Here is a 23,130-nt window from a genome sequence, read left to right as displayed (position 1 = left end):
GCGCCGGCTCTTCGGCTTTGCCCAGTGCAAGCGGTGCAGCTGCGCCCAGTTCCCCGCCTGCCTTTCCTCCAGCTGCCGCCACCGCTTTGCCTCGCCTCTCCTGGCCCCGCCCACCCGCGCCAGCCGGGCTCCCCCGCCCTCCGCCTGCCCTCGAGGCCTCCCGATTGGCTGGGCCCGGCGTGGGCTCATGTCAGTCCAGATCGGATGTTGCGCCGCGCGCTTCGGGACTTGTAGTTCCCTCCGCCCAAGCGCCGCGGCCGCTGCCGCCCGCCTGGACTTCCCTTCCCGGCATGCCGCGGGGCGAGGCTCCCCGGCTCAGGTCCCCGGCGAAAGATGCGGCGCCGGAGTGTGGGCTCGGGCGGCGCAGTGGCAAGATGGAGGGGGCGTGAGTATGGCGCGGAGGAGCCGCGGCTGCTGCAAAACGAGCGCGGGGGCGGCGGGGAGGGGGGGGCGCGCGCTTGTGCTTTATTTTTCGGGGCGCGCTTTGCTGCTTCTTCGCACCGGCGCCGTTTCTGGCGCTGCGCTCGCGGTCGCCCAGGGGTTGCAAAAGTAGCATCACCTTGTGCTCAGTTTGAGAAAAGGGAACGACAAAAAGGAGCAGGGTTGAAACCCTTCCCGCAGGAGAGCCTTTAACTCCCTGCAAGCTCAGAAAAGTTCTTACACTGCCTCAAATTTGCCTGAGCCCAGTCCTGATGCTGACCTGCAACCGTTTACAATGGTACCTCGGGTTACGGACGCTTCAGGTTACAGACTCCGCTAACCCAGAAATAGTACCTTTACCTCAGGATGAGAACAAAAATCGCGCAGCAGCAGCAGGAGGCCCCATTAGCTAAAGTGGTACCTCAGGTTAAGAACAGTTTCAGGTTAAAAGGCGAAAGATTTATACGATCTGAAGAGAAACCAGAGTATTGACCGAATATGCAGAATTGGACAAATTGACTGGGAAGACCAGAAAGACCAAAAGTTTATCGAGGACTGGGGGAAATTTACAGAATATCTGAAAAATATATGTGATGCACAGACAACGCTTGTTGGTTTTGAAGAGACTCTGTGAAATAGTAAGAAATGCTGCAAAAAAGAGAGTAAGAGGAAAAGGAGTGGGGAAAGGCAATATCATGTTTAGAAATGCGTCAATAAATAGAAATTTTCCGAAAGATTGACAGAGAAACTGAGGGAAGTCAAAAATTGAAGCATGAGTGTAAAATAATTTGTTGACTGTATAAAACTTGTTTGGAAAATGAATAAAAATTATTTTTTTTAAAAAAAGAACAGTTTCAGGTTAAGAACGGACCTCTGGAATGAATCAGGTTCTTAACCTGAGGTACCACTGCACTGTAGTCTGAAGATGGACGTCCTCTGGGGACACTTTTTTTTCTGAACCAAAAAAACATCCGAGTGCTCCGTTATTTTTAATCTGAACTATCCTCTAAGATTCGACTCTCCTCTGGAATTCACCTGTTCCCTGTATCTCCCCTGCTAGATGTCTGCGGAGAAGAAGAGGCGGTCCCTATAAGACAGAGCCGGCCACGGACTTGACCCGCTGGCGCTTGAGCAACGAAGAAGGGCGGCAGCAGTGGCGATTCCTGGCGGATGGCGAGGATGGTGGTCGGGAGCAAACGGCGCTGGAAGCTCACTCGCTGGGGCTCAGCACGGTAGGTAGGCGGCTGAGGCGACCCCTCGCTTGCTACCAGGTTCTGAGGAGTTGCATTAGGACCGCTTGGTTCTTTGGGGATAGTTCCATTGGAAGTGATTTTCAAACTTCATTTTGTCTGAATGCACATTGACTTGTCTGTTGAAGAAATCCTGCAATTGCAGGCGGCTTTTTTCTTTGGCGATCCCTCACGGCCGAGTAAGAGTGTCTTCCATGAACACAGTCTTAACAGTGAGTCTGTAAGTGACTGTGGAGGCCAATTCTGGATCCCCACATCCTTCCACAGTGGGGACATAGGTTTCTAGGAGGGAGTTGATCACAGCGAGGGTTTGCTAAACGTGCCTTCCTCTTGGCACATTTCTCTCTTTCGTCCTGAGTTTGAGTGTTTGAAGGCATATCCAAGGTTACAGGCAATGTTCATGTGGGGCTTCCCTAGTGCCCCATGTGCCCAGAAAATGGGTGCTAAAGCTTTGGCGGTGCTTCCTGGCACCAGCGTGTTGAAGGGAAAGAGCAGGAGTGGCAGAAGAGGGTGCCTTTCAGGAGAGGTTATGAGTTTCTTGTTGAGGAATTCCTGATGAGATTCCAGGGAATCCCAACTCATCTGAGGCTGCAGCTTATTTTCCTAAATGTTACAAAGTGGTCCTAGAAGTCTGTGTTTTTCCACTGCCAACTGGGAAGTGAGAGCTGCCCATATCTCTGCTCCAGAGAAAGTAAGCAGGACTGGCTTGTTGCTTTTTGTCTTCATGTATTGGGAAGGTTCTTTACTAGCTTGTTTATTCTTGCTGGAAAAAATACTTCGCAAAAAAGCTGCATTGATCTGGCGGCAGCCCCTATGCTGCATTTATGAGCTGAGAGGAGCTGAGTGCCCCACAACTTGTGGAATTGGTTTCCTGCCCTACAAGGTGCTTGCTGGAGACATTCATTCATTCATTCATTCATTCATTCTATTCCCCTGTCTGTTGTGAACCTAAGCTTCTGCTATAGAATTCACCTGTGTCTCTTTCCTCTTTCTTCTTCACTGTAATTGGCAGAGCAAATTTTCCCCGGACTTGCCAAAGGCCTGTACAGCACAGGAAGCAGCAGTGAATGGGATGAAGTTTTACTCAGGCCTGCAAGCAGAAGATGGCCACTGGGCTGGGGACTATGGAGGGCCTCTCTTTCTGATGCCAGGTAGAGTTACCATGACAACTCAGCAAACTTTTTCTCCGACCAGACAAGCAGTGTTCCAGCAAGGGGTGATGTGTAACAAGTCCGAAAGCGAACGCTTTGGGTGCGACCGAATCCCCAACATCCCCGAGAGGGAGAGGTAGTGGCTGGGCCTTGCTTCTCCTGCTTAAAGGTACCAATGGAGTTGACACAGTTGAGAGAAGTGTCAGCTGGAGAAGTACTGCATGTGTGCAGGAGAAGGAATCATAGTGTCATAGAATTGGAAGGGACCCAAGGGTCACCTAGTTGCATCTGTCAGCAACCAACTTCGATAAGAAAGTTAATTTTTAAGTAAAGGGAGGTTAAAATAACACGTGCCTCATCCTATGGAATCCTGTCGCTGGAACATTTAAGGAGGCAAAGAACCTTGCTTGTTTCACGACAGAGCTGTGTAAATTCATGATCAGGATTTTGTGAGGTATTGTCTACGTTGACTGCCAGCCACTCTCTGGGATGTCAGGGAGGCGCTTTCCTCAGCCCTACCTCGAGATGCCAGGGACTGAATGAGGGAGCTTCTCTGTGCAAGCCAGGCCCTTCCCCACTGGGCGCACCCATCCCTACAATCTTGGATCTCACGCAGGTGTATCCGCCTGGGTCATCCTCAGTGGGTGTGAGGCTGGTGGCTGCCCCTTCTCTGCAGCCTGTGGCTGGACCAGGCGGCTTCCTGCCTATGTCAAGACGTTGCTCTCAGCACCTTTGATTGTAGCATACGTGATCCTGTCTATCTCTCCTCCTAAACATTAATGTTCTTTTTAGCTGACTAAGAGAATCAGCATCTTTGGTGCTTCTGAGGACTGATTGTGTAACACACTGATCTCCCTAAAACAGGGCTCTTAATCACATGCTACGTTGCCAAGATCCCACTGCCAGAAGAGACCAAGAAGGAAATGGTGAGGTACTTGCGTTCAGTTCAGCTCCCAGATGGAGGATGGGGCCTGTGAGTAAACTATAAAATTTGGTGCTTTAGAAACTGCCCACCTCCCAAGCTTGGTCCATGAGGGGTTCGGGGTAGGAGGGATCTGACCCAGCCGCTGGATCCAGTTCCCCAGCCCTTGTTGAACAATATGTTATGTTCCAGGTTGTGGAGACTAAAAAGTGAGTTTGCCTTCTCCACTGCTCAGTGCTAGAAACTGGAAACTGGTGGACTAGAAAGGAAAATGGAGAAAATGACTCCCCCACAGCCAAAGGTTAAAGTAAATGTTGGGTGATAAAGTTGACTGTCCCCAGTGAGAGTGATGACAGATACAACACGCCAAAAACATTAGCACATAGATAATTGAGTAACGAAAATGCTCATAACAAAAGGGCTCTGAAAAAACAGACAGAAGTTGTGGGAGAGTTACAGATTAGCTGGTGTGTCATGTGCAGAGCCCATGTGCAGCAGTAGTGGAAAAAACCCCTTTGTGCATTTGGCCCTTAGATTAGCCAGTTTGCATGAAGAGCATGGAAACAGTGGAAGAGGCAAGGCTCATTCTTGTAAAATTTAACTATGGATTATGTATTACATCCAAACTGGTCTAGTGTGTAAACAAAACCCTGTCCAGCAGACCCAGACCTGCTGGGAATTGAAACACCACATGAAATTTTTATAGTCTACATTTAAAATAGATGACATAATGTTCCCATTTGTTTTTGATGGTTGTTCTCTGCATGGAAGTGGATCAATCTCTTTCTGTTGCTCAAATTGCCTTAGCCAGCTTGCAGTAATCTTGATCTATCTGAAGTCAATCAGGACAGACTGAGTAACTGGGGGCAAGGCACATATTCCTAACAGTTCTGATGTTTTTGTCTGGCAGGCATGTTGAGGACGTATCCAAGGTATTTTGTACTGCTCTCAACTACACAGCCATGCGAATCCTTGGGGTCAGTCCTGATGACCCAGATCTGTTGCGGGCTCGGAACAACCTCCACAGTAAAGGTGACTAACCAGGAGGCCACCTCACATGAAGGTGGCTTTGTTTTTCAGTCATGTTATCCTGTGGAAAGGGAACTCTCCTTATTCCTAGAGTGAGCGTCCAGTTCTTCTAACATCCTATCACATCCATGGACTGTCTCCTTTCAGGAGAGTTGGAATCTCTTTTGAATTTAATATACAATACACGGTTTAATATTGGCTGCCTTGAGTGCATCTGCTTAAAGCACTAGGCATGAGGATGCTGTGATAGAGCTCCATGCTGTTGTGCACAGGAGGCCAGAGTTCCCTGTTTGGGTCTTCTCTTACCACCGATGCAGCATGATTGGCGGCACAGTAAGGAGGACTCTTTGGAGAAGGCTGAGAGGAGGAGGGATGAGGAAATAATCAGGGGTCATCCTTTGGCTCCAGTGGGAGTGTTTTGTTTATACTATCCCTTTTGCAGACAAAAAAGTCAAACAGTAAGCATTTGTTTCTTACAGAAGAGTCCATTTTACTGCAGCGATCTCTGGTTTTATAGATATCTGTATGAGTTCTTCTATATTTGGCTCTTCAGGTGGCGCTACAGGAATCGCTTCCTGGGGTAAATTTTGGCTGGCTGTTTTGAATGTCTACAGCTGGGAAGGAATGAATACACTTTTCCCTGAGATGTGGTACGTGCAGTTTTAGAGTATTACAGTGCAAACCTAACCATGTCTTCTCTGAAGAAAGTGCTGTTGAATTCAATGAGACCTGCAGGAATATGGCAGTAAAAAAATTAATACATAATAATGTGGCTTACTCCCTGGTAAGTGGGAATATCAATTTGAAGAGCCAAAAAAGACCTAAGTTTCAGGAGGCCCCAGAGACTGGCCACAGGAAATCTAAATGTCAATTAACATTTTAGCTCATACAGGTGAAAATTTGGCCTTCAGAAACCTTTTTGGGTAGGAAACCTTAGCTTTACGCAGGCTACAGTACAAAGGCAAGACTCACAGCCATTGCTCCACCCACTTTTGTCTCTTGCCACGCCTACTTTTATGCCTGCTCATGCTCATTATGGACATGCAGTCTCTGAAAGGTTGCCCATGAGTGAACACAGACCTCAGCCAAAAACCGGCTTCCCAAGCCCCAGTTTATCATGTTGTCTGAACCCTAAATTCTGGTTAGTGTTAACTATGGCTTGTTTAAACAAACCAGCTTGATGAACTTTGGCTTGCAGTTAGCCTGTTTCAATAATTAAAATTTATTAGAGTTTGTCAGGTTCAGGCAGCAGAGCAAGCTGTGTTTGATGGAAATCAGAAGTGAAAGCTTGTCACACCTCCTTGGGCCTCAGCCAACCAGGGCGGTCTGGTCCCATTCAGGTGGGCCATGGGCTCAGCACTCAGCCAGTTTAGTCTTGAGTCTGCTCTGGAGCCCTGCTGCGTTCTGGGTAGCTTGCCGTGGGATGGATGCTCTGTGGGAATCTCCTTAGGGCCACAGATACATGGCTACTGGCTGCCATTTCTAGAGTTCTGCCCATCCTTTACCGCAGGCTTCCCTTTTGATTTCCGATAGGCTGTTTCCTCGCTGGATGCCAGCCCATCCTTCCACTCTTTGGTGTCACTGCCGTCAAGTTTACCTGCCCATGGCCTACTGCTATGCTACGCGACTCACTGCGGAAGAAGATGAGCTGGTTCTGAGCCTCCGGGAGGTAGTTCAAAAGGGCCTTTTTTCCTTCCTCCGTCTGTCTGTTTTTCTCTCTCTCTCTTTCTCTCATAGAACCATAAAACTGTAGAGTTGGAAGGGACCCAAGGGTCATCTAGTCCAGCCCCCTGCAATGCAGGAATCTCAGCTCAAGCATTCATGACAGATGGCCTTCCAACTTCTGCTTAAAAACCTTCAAGGAAGGAGAATCCACCATCTCCTGAGGGAGACCGTTCACTGTCAGACAGCTCTTGCTGTCAGAAAGTTTTTCCTGCTGTTTAGTCGGAATCTCCTTTCTTGTAACTTGAAGCCATTGGTTTGAGTCCTACCCTCCAGAGCAGGAGAAACAAGCTGGCTCCACCTTCCTTGTGACAGCCCTTAAGATATGTGAAGATGACTATCCCATCTCCTCTCACTCTTCTCTTTTCCAGGCTAAACATACCCAGCTCCTTCAGCTGTTTCTCATAAGGCTTAGTTTCCAGCCCCTTGATCATCTTGGTTGCCCTCCTCTGCACTCACTCCAGCTTGTCAACATCCTCCTTAAATTGTGGTGCCCAGAATTGGACACAGGTGTGGCCTGACCAAGGCAGAATACAGTGGGACTATTACTTCCTTGATCTGGACACTGTGAAATGCTTTAGAAAAGTGTTTTTGATGTGATTCCTCTGGAGGCACCACAGATGTTCTCCTGCAACCCCAGTGAAAGCGTGGCTTACAAATTATATTGACTTCTTTAAGACTTTCTATCTCTTTAAGGTCGTATAGAAGTCAAGGTGCTTAGTCCAAAAGTGTGTGATGGATTGGGAGGCGGAACATACAACAGATACATAATTTAAGCAATTGCTTAGGTGGCATAAACAGAATGAAATTCTGTGGTCAGAGAAGCCTGGTCTTATAGCAGGTCCGAGGCTGAGAAGGAGCCTAGGCAGCCTGTTTCCAGCTTTCTCTTCTCTTGCCAATTTAGCTTGGTGTTGTGTGACCCTTCTTTGCACCCAGGAGCTCTACACCCAGGACTATTCCCTCATTGACTGGCCGGCGCAGAGGAACAACGTCGCTGCGGGTGATGTGTACACGCCACACAGTTGGCTGCTCTCCATCATCTATGGTGAGCAGAGTGTGACCTCTGGGCTTGGAAGGGAGTCAGGCTTGTTTGCAGACCTGTTTGCCGTCGCCAGGCCTCTTGTGCTGTTCACTAGCTGAGATGGTACTGCTGGTCAGAAGAAGGAAAAGCGAATGGTTCACAGAGAGGCATCCCTGTATTGCCCCAGGTGGAGAATTGGGCAGTAGTACATACACCGTTAGAGGATAGTGTAATGTGCGGATCAGGGCTGCCCGTGTATACTTGGAAGTTAGTGGGTCTTCCTTCACTCGGGAAATGTAAGGTTGCCTGCCTGCTCCCCTTGATGCTTTTTTGCTTTTGCTTTCATAGAATCATAGAGTTGGACTAGACCACAAGGGCCATCGAGTCCAACCCCCTGCCAAGCAGGAAACACCATCAGAGCACTCCTGACATATGGTTGTCAAGCCTCCGCTTAAAGACCTCCAAAGAAGGAGACTCCACCACACTCCTTGGCAGCAAATTCCACTGTCGAACAGCTCTTACTGTCAGGAAGTTCTTCCTAATGTTTAGGTGGAATGAAAAGGACACACTTTCTGGCACATAGTGGATAAATGCAATGGAAAACTCTGTAGAGGAGGGTTCTGCCCCTGTGAAGAGGCCTCACCTGTATGCATGCACTGTGCGTAGTTGGCCTAAATGCCTCTCTGGCAACGGCACATTTCCTGGCATCCGATGCGTTTCCTTCAGATATGAAAGCTGCATAGGCCTGGCACGGGGTGGGCTTGGCCTGGTCAGGGCAATGCTTGTGTGAGTCTTCTGCAGAGAGTCCTCTGCCTCTCTTGGTCAAGGGAGCCCTCAAAGCTTTTCTTCAGCCTTTCTTTTCCTTTTTAATCTTGCTGGCCATGGCTGGCTTCATTGCTCAGTGCTGCAGGGATAATCAGAACTTGGATTAGCAGCCTACTCAACATTATTCTCCTTTTGTACAACTCCACTTACTGGTGTATCACCTGCTGATTTCACAAGCCATTGCTTTGTTGTGATTCAGAGATTTCATCCAACAGTAGACAGAAGTGGTTTGCTTTGTTTACCTGACAGGCCCACTCACTTTGCAGGGTTGCTGCAAGCGCTCCGCACATGTTGAACAGGACTTGTCTGTTCAGAGCATATAGCATATATCTTTCATGCCCCCTAGTCTCTGTGTTCTCATCCCTCAACCCTTGCTTGGCTATCAGCTGAATCCTGACTCCAGAGACACAGTATTGCCACAGCAGCTGATTCTGGGTGATTCCACTACTTCAGCGCAGTTTGTGCTGGTACAGGGACACGAAGGAAAAGAGTGAACATGCTTTTCATGTGCACAGGGATTGTTTGCAAATGTGGCTTTGCCATTTTCCAGTGACAGGATTGATAATTCACAAATGAAGTTTGATTAGCTCTGAACTGCCATGGAAACCTAAGTTAGGGATTTGCTAAGTGTATGTGTCTCAATTCCTGCCCGTATTACTCTTCAGTGCTCATATTCAGCAGATAAATATGAAACCTCTTTGTTTCTCTCTGCTTCCATTCCAGCAATTACCAACACCTACGAGAGATTCCACAGCACAGCTCTGAGACAACGAGCAATTGAGCAGCTGTACGACCACATTAAAGCTGATGACCGATTCACCAAATCCATCAGCATTGGCCCTGTAGGTCACTTGGAGTGGCACTTGCAGCTGAATAGCTCTGGAATGGAACTTGATTTGCAGATTCCAAAATGTTTGTTCAGTGCATCTGTTCTTGGTAGCACAGTACCTAATGAGCACAGGCAGATGGCTGCAAAATTTGTCACCCCATTGATCACCAGGGTTGATTTGGCTGCCCTGACTGGCTGGTCAGCCACCCCAACGCCGCCACCCCCCCCCCATGCAACCCTCCCGGTGGAGCACAACCGGATGGAAGATGTGTGCCTCCTGCTCTTCAGTGGAAAGCAAATGGTCGTTGATGAGCCCAGGCTCAAAGCTATACACACCTGGAAGGTTCCTTCCATAGAGCTGAGTGGAAATCTCAGCGGCAGGGCACATGTTCTGCAAGCAGAAGGTCCTGGATTCCACCTTTGGCATCTCCCAGTTGAAAAGGAGCCACGAGTACCAGGAGAGCTCAGAAATAGCCCCGGTCTCCACTCACCCCCTGACCCCCTTCAGCCGTTCTGCAGTGGGGAGAAGCGTTTCGGCTCCACCCCCACCCCTGTTCCAGGCAGGGGAGGGCGGTTGGGGCAGAGCTCAGCATACTTGTCCCAGCTGCAGTTAATGCTGGAGGCAGCTACTGTGGATGAGTCTTCTTTTTGACCGCATCCTTATGAGGATTGATGTAGGAGTTGAGTTTATAAAGAGGCACAAATATTAGGGGCTGTTTGCTCTATCGTTCTTAGGAGAAATGACTTTGCCTTTCTCTGCCCATTTAGATATCTAAAACGATTAACATGCTTGTGCGCTGGTATGTGGAGGGAGACAAGTCTGCTGCATTCCAAGAACACGTTTCCAGAATCCCCGACTACCTCTGGTAAGGCTTTGTTGGAACTCAGACTTGTACATCCTTACAGCTGCTTGTGCATAATGCTCTTAAGGACTCCTGAGTACTCACGGTTCATCAGGAGAGACTGGAGGACACTTGGAAAGTAGCTGCTGAACTCCCCTGAGTTGGTGTTGCCTCGTGTTGGTGTTGCCGTTCACCATTTGGACGGCATATTAAGCTCCCAAGCAGAGGACCATCCTCTTCTCTTCCCAGGAGACCAGTAGTATCTGAACAATAAGGTTGAGCGTCGGCAACTTGCCCAAGGCGCCTCTGTTGGCTTAAGATCTGAACAGGGATTTGAACCTGAGTTCTCTTCAGCCCCTGTCAAGTGGGGACTCCCTTAGGGCAAAGTTTATGAGGAGCTCAGTGCTGGTGTGAAGATAATTCAGCTTGCACACCCTTTGCCCATTTGTTCACCCAGGGTACAGGAAACATAAGTGAGGTGCAGGACTCTGTTTAGCCAGTCTACAACACTGAGTGCTTTCTGTCTCCTTGCAGGCTGGGACTGGATGGCTTGAAGATGCAGGTAATAATCCCTGGCATGGATGAAAGGGATTTATTTTTTCTCTGTCTCGTTGAGGGTCAGACTTGTGCTTCACAAGATGGTGTGACATTGCATCAGTCACCCTGTTCAAACTGGAAAAGCTGCTTCCAGAGTGGCTTCAGGATCAGAGAAGCCGCAGGGTTAGCTGTCATATTCCTGCTCCAAATTGCCCTTTCTCCTGCACCCACAGCCACCCCCTGGTTTCAGAATTGTGGGGGGAAATGTATTATAAACTTGGAGCAGCAAAGCAGTTTGGGAGATGTCTAGAACACAGGTGGCAGAAAGCTTGCCATGAATCCCCCAAAATACAGAGATACAGATCCCCCAAACGGTGGAAGAATGGAATTAAATCAAAATTTCCCTGGATTTTACAGTTCTTTATATTATTATGAAAACAGAGAGAAAGCAGAATGAGTTGTTAATATTGTATTAGTGAGATAAGAAACGAAGAGAAAAGAAAAAGGAGGGGGGGGAGGGGAGAAGAGAGAGGATGGAAAAGGTAGAACAATCAAACGCCTGGGTTTATATACCAAAATCCCCCCAAAAAAGGGTTGGGATGATAATACAGAAATCCGGAAATTGTGAAGGGAAAGTAAAACAAAAAAAAATTGGAAAGAGGGCTAGGAAGAAAAAATGAATAGAGGGTTCTGGATGTCCTTCAAAGTTCTTAATGTAGCCTCCTTTCTTAAGCCTTCTATCCAAACCGTTCCAGAATAAGGGGGAAAAAGAGTTCCAGAGTAAAGGGGAAAAGTTCTTTTCAATCTTTCCTTTTCATCCCTTTAGAGCCGCTTTCCAAACTTTCTTTCTGCCTCTTTCCCCCCCTGCTCTTTCAAGCTATTCTTTTAAACGGCTCTACGTTGTTGCATTTCTACTCATTACTTTCCCAAAAAAGGTATAACAAAGTTTCCAGGCAGTCTGTTATTTGTTACTTTGTATTTGGTATTTGGTGAGTCTGGTAGCCTCAACAATAAGTGCTGAGGGCTTTCGTTTTGTACTCAGTCAGGCAGAATACTGTATTACTTCCTCATCGCTGCGACTTTGTGTCCTGTGCCATTTTAATCCTCTGCCAAGCTGAATTCCTTACTTAAATCCTTTAACATCCAACGTTCACTTAGTGTGTTCTTCAATTTTTTGGGATAAAAATGTTCTACTCACACTAAGGGTTCCATTCTTGTAGTTATGGAGATTCGTCGCTTTCTCCAGTGAGAGCCAGAGGCATCGTAACATAGGGTCGATACTTTCCCTTTGCGCTCGCAGTCTCGCCGTCCTCGAGTTCTTCCAGAGGAAAAAACCCGAAAAAACCGCAAAACCGCTCCCACGCTGCTGGATAGTCTGTCCCTCAAGGGTGTTCCCCTTGAGATTTTTGGGGGGCGCAGTGCCTTTGCGGCTTTCCCAAGCCCCTGTATTACTCGGAAAAACCCCGACAAGGTTTTCCGCGCTCCCTTTCTGTCCGCGACCGGAACCGGAAGTCGCCATGAATCCAACTTAACGCAAGTTGAGAGCTACTTGGTGTCAGTGGTTGAGGAGTGAAAACAGAGCTTCTCCTCTACAGTTACATCCTCAGAAGGTCGTCTCATGAAGCATCTTGAGACCTCCTCCACTCTGGCCCAAATGATTTAGTATAAGAGTCCCCAGAGGACTCCTGCGACATGTTTACTTAATACTTTAGGAATAAAAGCCCCCAAATCCACCTCGTTCAGATATCACAGTTGCAACAGTTTAGCCCGTGGATGGATCCAGAGCACCGTTTAGTTTTGGGTTTTGGGGGGTGATTTTCAGCTGTTGCAGCCAAAGGAGACAAACACAGTTTTTGGAGGGGTGCAGCTGACCACTTGCCCTTCTTGGCTCAAGGCATCTAGCAAGAGGGTATTATTGAATGACTCAGCCCAGTAGGTGATTTATGTCCCCTCGCTAGAGGAGTTTTTGAGCACTGCAATAACTATTGTCCAGTTGCTTTTAGTTTATTTTTATATTTAAAAATCTGTCCTGCTCTTCTGGTGCTCATGTGCCACTCAGGACGGCTTACGACAAATTAAAATCACAATACAATTCAATGTAGTAAAATTGAAATGAACATAAAAGCACACATCAGACGAACTACACAACATTAAAATCCATTTTGAAGCAACAGTGGCTAAGATCCCACTTGGAAAACCCTCCTAGCCAACTTCACTTTGCATGGCCAGTACCAGAGGGAGTCCTGGGGGGCACTTGCCCATGAAACATTAGTTCTTTGGGCATATTGCCGCAGGTGGATTTTTAAAATGCATAGGTTGAAAGAAAACATTTATCCAAGTTATAGATAAATTATTGAGTTTGTAAAACGGTTACATTGGTCACATCCTCTAAAATACAATAAAAAGAAAGCATATAAACTACTTGTTGTATACTTCTTAATTAAGTTTGCAGGGATGATCAAACCAGTTTACAAATAGTTTAACGTTGATGAGAATTTAAATAATATTAACTAAAACACAAAATATTACGTAAAGTAGATTACAAATGTTTCGTTGGTCACTACGGAGTTCCCCCCTCCCAGCTATTTTGATGGCTAGCACTTGGTATACGAGTGGGGAAGGTTGTAATAAGGACTTCCTTGGTGACAATAGGCTTTTCCTTTTTAACCCATTGCCAATGGTAGGGGAAATTGCTTCTGGGGAACAGCTGAGCACCTTCTGCTGGCCGCAAGGGAGACAAGTCAGGTGGGAGGTGAGTGTTTCTTACTGCACCTTCCTTCTCTTTCAGGGCACTAATGGGTCACAGGTTTGGGACACGGCATTTGCTATCCAAGCTTTCCTGGAGGTAATTATTTTTCTTTGTTTTGACCTAGGACTTAATAGGGGGAAACATGGCTGTTCCTCTGTAATTTTGGGGAGAATTAGCCTGTAGGTCCCACACACATGAATCAAATGACTGAAGAAACAGTCTGGGATATAGAGAGAGCATATCTAGTTCACACAACACAGAAAAGTATTACAAATGGTGACATGTGAATAGTAGAGATGCAGTCAGGCAGACAGCCAGTAAATTTCTGTTAAGAATGTCTTTTGATTGCTATTGCAAGGGAATGCAAAGCAGCAAAGTTTTAAATAGCCTAGGATGTTTAATTTATGTTACTCAAAGGGTATTCCTCAGCACATAATAGCATGAAGACAGTTTTGTTTTGTACATGGGAACCACAAGGAAGTCTGAGCAGCTTTAGGACTTTGGGGGTGAGCCGGGGAGTTCAACTCTTTCCCTGCCCCAGTTCTGATATAGTGATTTATCGGAAGCTTCCATTTACATTTCAAGGAAAGCGTATTTCTTGTGCCCATGGGAGTTTCCTTCAAATGCAGATGACAGCTCTGAGAGGCCATTTTTGCCAAGCCTGTGGGAGGGAAAGAGTTAAATTCCCTTCCGGTCCCATCCCTGCAGTCCCAAAAGTCACTGCTTACGTTAACTACACTCACGCAATTATCACAACTCAATTACTGCTTGGCCCTGAATTCTAGTGAGATTTGTGGGCCTGCCCCCCGCCCCCAGGTAAGTATAGGATAAGATTGTAGCCTTAATTCATCAAATTTTAATGAAATTAATCTTGACAAAATATTATTAAGATTGATTACTGCTCCTGGGTTCAGTTTTTTTAAATCACATTATGTCAAATGAAACAACTTTTTCTTTCTTTTTAAGGCAGGTGCCCATAAAAGGCCTGAATTTAACTCCTGCCTGCTACGCGCGCATGAGTTTTTAAGAATCAGCCAGGTAAGAACCAGGCATATACGTATCCATGATCCAGTTCTGCTGTAATACTGCCCACATTCAGTGAGAGCCAGTGTGGTGTAGTGGTTAAGAGCGGTAGGCACGTAATCTGGGGAACCGGGTTCGCGTCTCCGCTCCTCCACATGCAGCTGCTGGGTGACCTTGGGCTAGTCACACTTCTCTGAAGTCTCTCAGCCCCACTCACCTCACAGAGTGTTTGTTGTGGGGGAGGAAGGGAACTCCTTAAAGGGAGTGAAAGGCGGGATATCAAATCCAAACTCCTCCTCCTCTTCTTCACATTCTAAAAATATGTAGGTTTTGATTTTGCAGTGTGCCTCATAGTTCTGTCCAAGAACCACACCCACAGCCACACCCACCTATGCTTTGCTCCCGGGAATGTGTCCCTTTGTTGTAAGCCAAAAATAGCGTATCTTCTGAGTTTATGCCAATAAAAACTCTGAAACGTGAGGAGTCCAGCGTTTATGCAAGAATGTGAATTTCAGCCTCTCCAAACTCACATCTTGGGGGGGGGGGGGAAGTGTTCCACCAGGTGAACCAAATTTAACTACTACATCTGGAGGACTTTATTCCTTTTCTCTATGCAGAGAATTTCTTGATTTCTTCTCTCTAGTTCTCAAGGCACTGCAACATCAAGAAAGATTCTTGTTGAGGTCAAAATTTGCTGGCGTTGAATTGCTGAATTGTGTGTGTTTGTTTATAGTTGCAAATATCTATACCCATACAAAAATGTTTTTATGTCTATAACCCCTTCAGGCCCAAACTTGAAATTACAAAAACCGCTGTGGCTTGTGCTTGTATTTCAGACTTTTTATATCACTTTCTCCCTTGCGTCTTGCATTTTTAATAGCGTAGTTCTTAAAATAGTGTTCCTTTTATGTCGATTGCACTTGCCTTCTTTGTCTGAGTGTAGCTTGTATCTCCTTCAGATTCCAGATAATCCACCTGATTATGAGAAGTACTACCGTCAGATGAACAAGGTATAATCACAAAAAGAGCTCCCTTTCTGAAAGCAGCAATGCCAGATGCTAAGTTAACTTGGGAAGATACCGTATTTTTCGCCCCATAGGACGCACCGGCCCATAGGACGCACCAAGTTTTTTGGGGGGGAAATAAAGGGGAAAAAAATTATTTCCCCCCAGGCGCTTATGGGGCCGGCAGCGGGGAGAAGCGCTCTTCTCCCTGCCACCCGCCTGCAGACCAGGTCCGGGGACAGCAGGAAGACGCGCTGCGCCTCCCAGCTGTCCCCGGAGCTTGTGGGGCCGGCAGCGGAGAGAAGCGCTCTTCTCCCCGCCGCCTGCCTGCAGACCAGGTCGGGGGACAGCGGGAAGACGCGCTGCGCCTCCCAGCTGTCCCCGGAGCTTGCGGGGCAGGCAGCGGGGAGAAGCGCTCTTCTCCCCGCCGCCCGCCTGCAGACCAGGTCTGGGGACAGCGGGAAGACGCGCTGTGCCTCCCAGCTGTCCCCGGAGCTTGCGGGGCAGGCAGCGGGGAGACCACATCGGGAGACAGCGGGATGCTGGCGTTCCGCCTCCCCGCTGTCCCCCGACCTTGTGGGGCTGGCGCTGCGGCTCTCCTGAAGCCTGGAGAGTGAGAGGGGTCGGTGCGCACCGACCCCTCTTGCTCTCCAGGCTTCAGCGAAAACCTGCATTCGCCCCATAGGACGCACACACATTTCCCCTTCATTTTTGGAGGGGAAAAAGTCCTATAGGGCGAAAAATACGGTACCTGTCCAAAAATCTTACTCTGATTTTTTTCCAGAAGAAAGTTGCTCATGAAGTTAGGATTGTTTTCCTTGCTCTTTAACCTAAATCTTCCCGCAGGGCTGTCTAGGCTGCGGATAGCAGCCTGCCGCCCGGCACGCGGGGCGCCCTGAAGCAGAGCACCCCACGCGCCGGGCAGACATCCGCAGCGTGGGGAGCCCCGCAGGAGTTCCTGCAGTGCTCCCTACGCTGCGGATAGCAGCCTGCCGCCTGGCGCGCAGGGCGCCCTGAAGCAGAGCGCCCCGCGCGCCGGACAGACATCGGCCAGCCCCACAAGCTCGGGGGACAGCGGGGAGGCGCAGCGCCGCCATCCCGCTGTTCCTCGACCTGGTTTGGTTTCCCCGACCTGGTTTTGGGGGGGAAATAAAGGGAATTTCCCCCCTTTATTTCCCCCCCAAAAAACTAGGTGCGTCCTATGGGACGGAGCCTCCTATGGGACAAAAAATACGGTATCTAAAAGAGTAAGTTTTTCTGTGCTCAAATGCTGGAAGAAAGGTCAGCTGGGCAGCAGTGTTATTGGCAATATATGTGGTCCTGCAAGAATCCTCTGCTCTGCATTGCCTAATGCTCTCAATTGTCTAATGCTTTCCAGGGTGGATTTCCTTTCAGCACGCGGGACTGTGGCTGGGTTGTAGCTGATTGCACTGCGGAGGGGCTGAAGTCAGTGATCCTTCTGCAGAACAATTGCTCTTTTATAAAAGAGCAAATCCCACCGAACCGTCTCTTTGATGCTGTGAATGTGGTGAGTGGCTTGGAAGCAGAAGCAGCCCCTGGGTCAGAGTCCAGTCTGCCTCCCAGACAATGTTGCCTTTGGCTAGTTGGTGGTCATAAGCTGGAGGTGGGGATTTCTGGGTGAAGCGTGGAGCTTGTGGGAGTATTTCTGATTTCCGCTGGGCCACTGCTTAAGGCTGCGGGGCCACTCCACTGAGCTCCATCTTTGCCATGCCCTTGTCCAGACGCTCTCTCTCTCTTCCTCTGTGTCTGACTTCAGTTGCTGAACATGCAAAATGTGGACGGTGGCTTTTCCACGTATGAAACGAAGCGTGGCGGCTGGCTGCTGGAGCTCCTGAACCCTTCCGAGGTGTTTGGTAAGAGAAGGGACTTGCTTTGCATCCACAAAGAATGCAAAGTCACAAGGAATGAAGGAAGGTTGCATTCTGACTCCCACGCTGGAAGCTGGCTCCTATTATGGATCTATGATCTGTACTGTTTTATTGGTTCTGGTGCTGTGGGTTTGTCATGGCCTTTGGCTGTATCAGCAAACTTGTATTTTTTTGTGGTTTGCAGGGGATATCATGGTGGACTACACTTACGTAGAATGCACCTCGGCAGTCATGCAGGGGCTGAAGTATTTCCAACAGCGCTTCCCTGAACACAGGGCAGAGGAGATCAGGTAAGAGGAGGGAAGGAAAGGAGCGGAGCAATGGAAAAACAGGATGTGAAACCTTCGTTTCAGAGTTGACATGGGAAAATAAATTCCCTCCTGTCATTGGGCACCTGACCCTTCTGTGGGGTGGGAGTGAATAGCATTTTTATTCCTTCCAGTCTGGGCTAGAGAGAGTGGTGCTGGGAATCGTGGGTATTCACAGGGTTGAAAGGGTTTCCCACTCTTTCCTTTTTGCTCAGAGAGACGCTGCAAAGGGGCCTCCGCTACTGTCAGAAACTTCAGAGAGCTGATGGTTCCTGGGAAGGGTGAGTGTCCTCATAAAGCCAAGGGCCGCTTCAGTGATTTGTTGGGCTGTCCAGCTGCTTGGCAGGGTATTTAAAATAATAATAATAATAATAATAATAATAATAATAATAATAATAATAATAATAATAATAATAATAATTTATTATTTATACCCCGCCCATCTGGCTGGGCCTCCCCAGCCACTCTGGGCGGCTTCCATAAAAACCAAAAATACAGTAAAATCACATGTTAAAAACTTCCCTGAACAGGGCTGCCTTAAGATGTCTTCTGAATGTTAGGTAGTTGTTTATCGCTTTGACATCTGCTGGAAGGGCGTTCCACAGGGCGGGCGCCACTACCGAGAAGGCCCTCTGCCTGGTTCCCTGTAGCTTTGCTTCTCGCAATGAGGGAACCGCCAGAAGGCCCTCGGCGCTGGACCTCAGCGTCCGGGCAGAATGATGGGGGTGGAGACGCTCCTTCAGGTATACTGGACCGAGGCCGTTTAGGGCTTTAAAGGTCAGCACCAACACTTTGAATTGTGCTCGGAAACGTACTGGGAGCCAATGCAGGTCTTTCAAGACCGGTGTTATATGGTCTCGGCGGCCACTCCCAGTCACCAGTCTAGCTGCCGCATTCTGGATTAATTGTAGTTTCCGAGTCACCTTCAAAGGTAGCCCCACGTAGAGCGCATTGCAGTAGCAAAATGCCTGCCTTGGGGAAATTTTAAGAATCGGAGGTAAAAAATCCCACTTTTGAGCACCAGTTTGAGACCTTTGGGTGGTTCTAGTAGGAGAAGCCAATAGCACCTTTTTATTAGCAGTTTAATTTGTCTGAGAGACCAGTGTGGCATCTGACCCTACAAGTCCCTGGTTCATAGCCTGTTTCAGTCGTGCTCCCACTGGATAGCCTTAGGCAACCCGCCCTCCTGCTTTGTCACAGTCACTCAGAGAGTTAATATTCATATCTTGTCCATATGAAACACCTTGAAACTGCCCAGTGCTATATAAATGCTCAGCATTCTCATTTATCTTTTACTAAGTCTTAAACCATCAAAGTTAGAAAAGAAAATGTTCATGCCTTTATTTAAAAAGTAATTGTACAAATGTAATACATAAGCTTGACGTATTACAAGAATTTAAAATTTGTTCTAGAATATTGTATGGAACATGGCTGGGGAATCTGTAACCCTCCAGCTGCTGTTGAACTACAACTTCCATAATTCCTGGCCATTTGCCACTCTGACTGGAGCTGATCTCCTCCCCTCCCTCCCAGTCAAGAAAGAGCATGCCAACGTCCTCAGGGGCAATGGGTTGGGGGGCTGGTAGTGATAGAACTAAGTCACCAGGTGTAGGGAGAGAGGGGCTGGGGGAATATATAGGGTCAGCCAATATTCTGAAGTTGCAGGTCCATACTCACCTAGGAGTAAGCGCCACTGAACTTGGCTCTCTTTAGACAAATACAGAATTGTGCTGTTGGTGCAATAAGCGAAGGGAAGCTGCAGAGTTTTTAGAATAAACATTTAAAGTAGATGAATTGTATAAATGCTATGAAGACATTTTTTTAGAGAGAGGAGGTGGAATTTATAGCAGCTTGCCAGATGGAACGATCTCTCCCCCATCCCCTGTGTCCCATCCTAGCCAATTTTGGGAGGTGTGTGAGGGGTTGGGGGGGGAAAGCTTTTTTATGTGCGGGTGGAAGCCCTTGCAGAGGAGGAGCTGGTGGCATTTATCAGAGGAATCATGGCCAACAGCTTCGGCAGCATTTGTTTTTATTCCATATCCGAAGTAATGGCTGAAATTCTAGACTGGTATCTGATGCCAGAAACATGAAATGAAGCAGAAATTAGTTACGTCAAAGAAACCAGCTTTAATTTCCTCCAATATATCTCACGTGTTAAAAATGATTACAACATTTGTGTTCCTATGGCAGCAGCCAAGCTGAATGTATATGTTCCAGACATATACATTGAATCATGTTGGCTTAATAGATATTTGAAAGATAAGGAAAATAGTTTATATTGTTGGTTTTGCTTCTGCAAGTAAACTTCAGGCTCATTCCCTTGATTTGGGATTGTTTGGCACAGCAAGGAGGAAGGAACTGGCTCTCCTCCCGGCTCGGTTCTGTTTGCTGACCGACTTCTCCCTCCTAGGTGCTGGGGGGTGTGCATCACCTACGGCACGTGGTTTGCTCTGGAAGCCTTTGCTTGTATGCAACACACCTACCAGGATGGGTGAGTGAAGACCTTCACCAGGTTTTATCATGGAAGCTCCTTTGATCAGAAGAGCTTGCTGGCAGTGAGTGGCCTTTCATTCAGCATGAAGAATCGTGCTGTCTTATTGCCCTCTATGGGATGGGGAGAAGGAGGGCACCATCTCCCTACACTGAGCCTAGAGGCAAACTGCTCTGGGATTCAGCTGGGAGCCAGCCTCACCTGAAGAGCCGAGTCAGCAAAGGTGGCCGCTCTCTCAGGCTCACCTGCGCAGGGGAGGGACTGGAGAGACCGGCACTACTGGGCCAGGCAGACTCATTGTTCTCACCCACAACTTACGGCGGTTTCAGCAGCTGAGGACAGGCCTCCTGGTCAGCACTGGTTTGCAGTGGTGACATCCGCTCTTCTCTCCATAAGTTTCTTCCCCTGTATATGTTATCCTGGTCCCATCAAAATGCAGAAAGACCATCCCATCAGGCATTAGGTGGGCCTCCTGCAGATGCTTCTCCCTTGACATTTCCAGATTCATCTTGGAGCTCTCAGCCAGCTGATGGGTGCTGTGTCTATGGGTGCACTCTGGGGAGCATTGAGCCTCTGCTTTCCCTTGATATCCTGTCTCCTTTTCACTTGTCTCTGCCTGGCGTGATAAAATCCCTTGCCTTGTCCTTGCTAACCACCATATGTTCCTCCGCTGAGGACATGGAGCCACTCTGTGAGTTCCCGTTCTCCTGCCCTTTCTCTTCCAGAGTGGCCTGTGGGGAGGTGACCCGCGCTTGTGAGTTCTTGGTCTCCAAGCAGATGGAGGACGGTGGATGGGGAGAAGACTTTGAATCTTGTGAGCAGCGCAGATACGTCCAGAGCGCCACATCCCAAATACACAGCACTTGCTGGGCTCTTCTGGGGCTCATGGCTGTTAGGTAAATGTTTGTGCTTGGAAATGACCCTTGGCCTCTGCACGGGGATGAGGGCAGATAGAAACAGTCACCAGTCTTGAATTGCATCTTTGGGGGACCCTTACTCAGCTGTCCCGCACTGGCTAGTGGAGGGTACCACCAAGTATGCCCAAACAGCAGCTTCCTGGGTCTGTGCTGCAGCCTGCGCACAAGAAGTCCCTTGGGAAAATGCAGGCCTCCCTTTCTCCTGGAATGCCCTTGTGCAGAAATTCAACTTTTGGCAGCTGCAATGAAAAGATCACAGCTGCCTTGCCTGGCAAATATTTCTGCCTGAGCATAGCCTGCTGTCACTGCGCATCTCTCCTTGTTAGCCATGCTCCTCTGCCTTGCAGGGAACAGAAATGCTCAGTTGCTGCATCCAGTCCTTGAGGACGTCCCTTTAGCTGCTCGCTTTCTTTGTGGGAACAGTTAATAAGTCTCTGACTGAGGCCATGCTAACCTGGTGGCATTTGACCTTCCTGCCTAGGATATTACATCACTTGCAAGAATCTTTCTGATATTTGTGAATTACCTGAGCCTTAGCTTTTCCTCTCTAAACCTACTTGAGCAGTGAACTTGGGTCAGAACAACTCTTCTTGCTTTGCAGGTATCCAGACGTTAGAGTCCTGGAAAGAGGGATCAAAGTTTTGATTGACAAACAGCTGCCTAATGGAGACTGGCCTCAGGTGAAGTGTGCCTCGAGTGCATTCCATATAAAGGAAGGGCACAAGCACCTTGCACATCTTTGCAAATCACAGCATTGCCATTTGCATACATTCTCTCTCACACTAATACGCCTACAAGCACACCTTTCTTCTTCGCTTCTCAGAATTCCTCTTCCACCCTTGTTGCAGATTTTCCTTCAAGCACCGGAGTCTCTTTTGTGTTCCTTGTTTCAGTATGACTCCCAACACCCACGTTTTAGCTCCTGTTTGTACCAATCCCAATCAAACACAGCCTTTCCTTGGCTGGGAGGGAATTCCCTCTTGACTATTCAGCAGCTCATGAAAAAAGCAGCCCTGACTATTTCTACTTCATGGAAGGGCAGGTTCTCAAAGTGCCCATTAAGCCGCCTGAAGTTTTAAATGTTTAAGCATGGATCAGGAACAGTGGAAGTAGGAAAGCTGGCGCAAGCCAGACTATCAAGATCACTGTGCATTGTCTGGTTTATCCTGGAATGCCTGCATATTGGAATTGGAGCCTTTGGTCCAGCTCATGCTCAGGGCAGTGAAGGTGTCATTTATTTATTTTTAAAATGTAAACATTTCAAAAAGTATCAGCTACCTTTTCCCCATGGATAGTCAAAGCAGGTCACACCTGTCATATGGTACCTCCATGTATGAGGAGGTTTGTGCAGCTCAAGGCCGCTTTTCAGGTGCTGACGCCCTTTATAGGTCGCTCATCTTTCCGTGCTTCTTACTGTGTTGGAAAGATGAGAGGATGGGTGAGATGGAATTTCTGTGTTTCTTTGCCTTGCAGGAGAACATTTCCGGAGTATTCAACAAGACCTGTGCGATCAGCTATACCTCCTACCGAAACGTCTTCCCCATCTGGACCCTGGGGCGCTTTTCTCGCCTGCATCCTGCCCACCCACTGGCTGGCAAGCGCTTGACGGAGGCATTAAGAGATGGAGATAGGGGCGGGGCTGGCAGGATGGCAAATGGACATGGAGAAGCACCCTCTTCCTGAGTTTGGGTCTGGTACCAACATTGCAGGCGTCGACTGCCAATCTCTCTGGTTATTTTTCTAAACTCTTGGAAGCTGGTGAGGAGGGAGAATTGAAGGGGAAACACGGAAGGCTACTGGATGGTTTGCCGCCCTCTTGTTTCTTGCACTTCTACATGCCGGGCACGAAGGAGAAGTGATGAGTGGCGGACTCTGGGTCTGTGCTGTGGTTGACTCGCATTTGCTGCTCAGAATGGACACTTTAGACACAAAAACACCCATGATTCTGTGCCCTTTACTAGGCATTAACATTTATTTAACTTTCTGTACATGCACACCAAACATTATGGTGGCAGCGTGTATCCCTGCTGTTTCACTGTTATACTTGCGGTATTTGCAGTGGAAGCAGAAGAGTGTAACTTTTAGAGTAATTGAGGTAAATTAACACATAACGTAATCAGTGTTGATGCCTTATTTTTCTCTTACCTTAAAGATAAGCTTAAATTGTTCTTTAGGGTATGGGTGGGGGACCCTAGTGCCTC

The 23,130-nt window shown here is 48.0% G+C and overlaps 1 protein-coding gene across 1 annotated transcript; it reads left to right on the top strand.

Annotated features, from left to right (window-relative positions):
- The first annotated feature begins 249 nt into the window (after window positions 1-249).
- LSS (lanosterol synthase) lies at window positions 250-23,045 on the top strand. Its single transcript, XM_028703178.2, has 22 exons — window positions 250-385; window positions 1,481-1,652; window positions 2,683-2,821; window positions 3,686-3,794; window positions 4,654-4,775; window positions 5,326-5,422; window positions 6,306-6,441; window positions 7,431-7,539; window positions 9,064-9,182; window positions 9,938-10,035; window positions 10,546-10,573; window positions 13,337-13,393; window positions 14,264-14,335; window positions 15,280-15,330; window positions 16,703-16,852; window positions 17,102-17,198; window positions 17,398-17,503; window positions 17,737-17,802; window positions 19,932-20,012; window positions 20,738-20,908; window positions 21,531-21,609; window positions 22,403-23,045. The coding sequence occupies exons 1-22, from the start codon at window positions 291-293 to the stop codon at window positions 22,610-22,612; spliced, it is 2,364 nt and encodes a 787-aa protein (XP_028559011.2). The 5' UTR covers window positions 250-290; the 3' UTR covers window positions 22,613-23,045.
- The last annotated feature ends 85 nt before the right edge of the window (window positions 23,046-23,130 follow it).

This window comes from Podarcis muralis, chromosome 1, assembly GCF_964188315.1.
Source record: "Podarcis muralis chromosome 1, rPodMur119.hap1.1, whole genome shotgun sequence".
NCBI classification, from domain to species: Eukaryota; Metazoa; Chordata; class Lepidosauria; order Squamata; family Lacertidae; genus Podarcis; species Podarcis muralis.
This window is presented reverse-complemented; position numbering and strand designations above follow the sequence as displayed.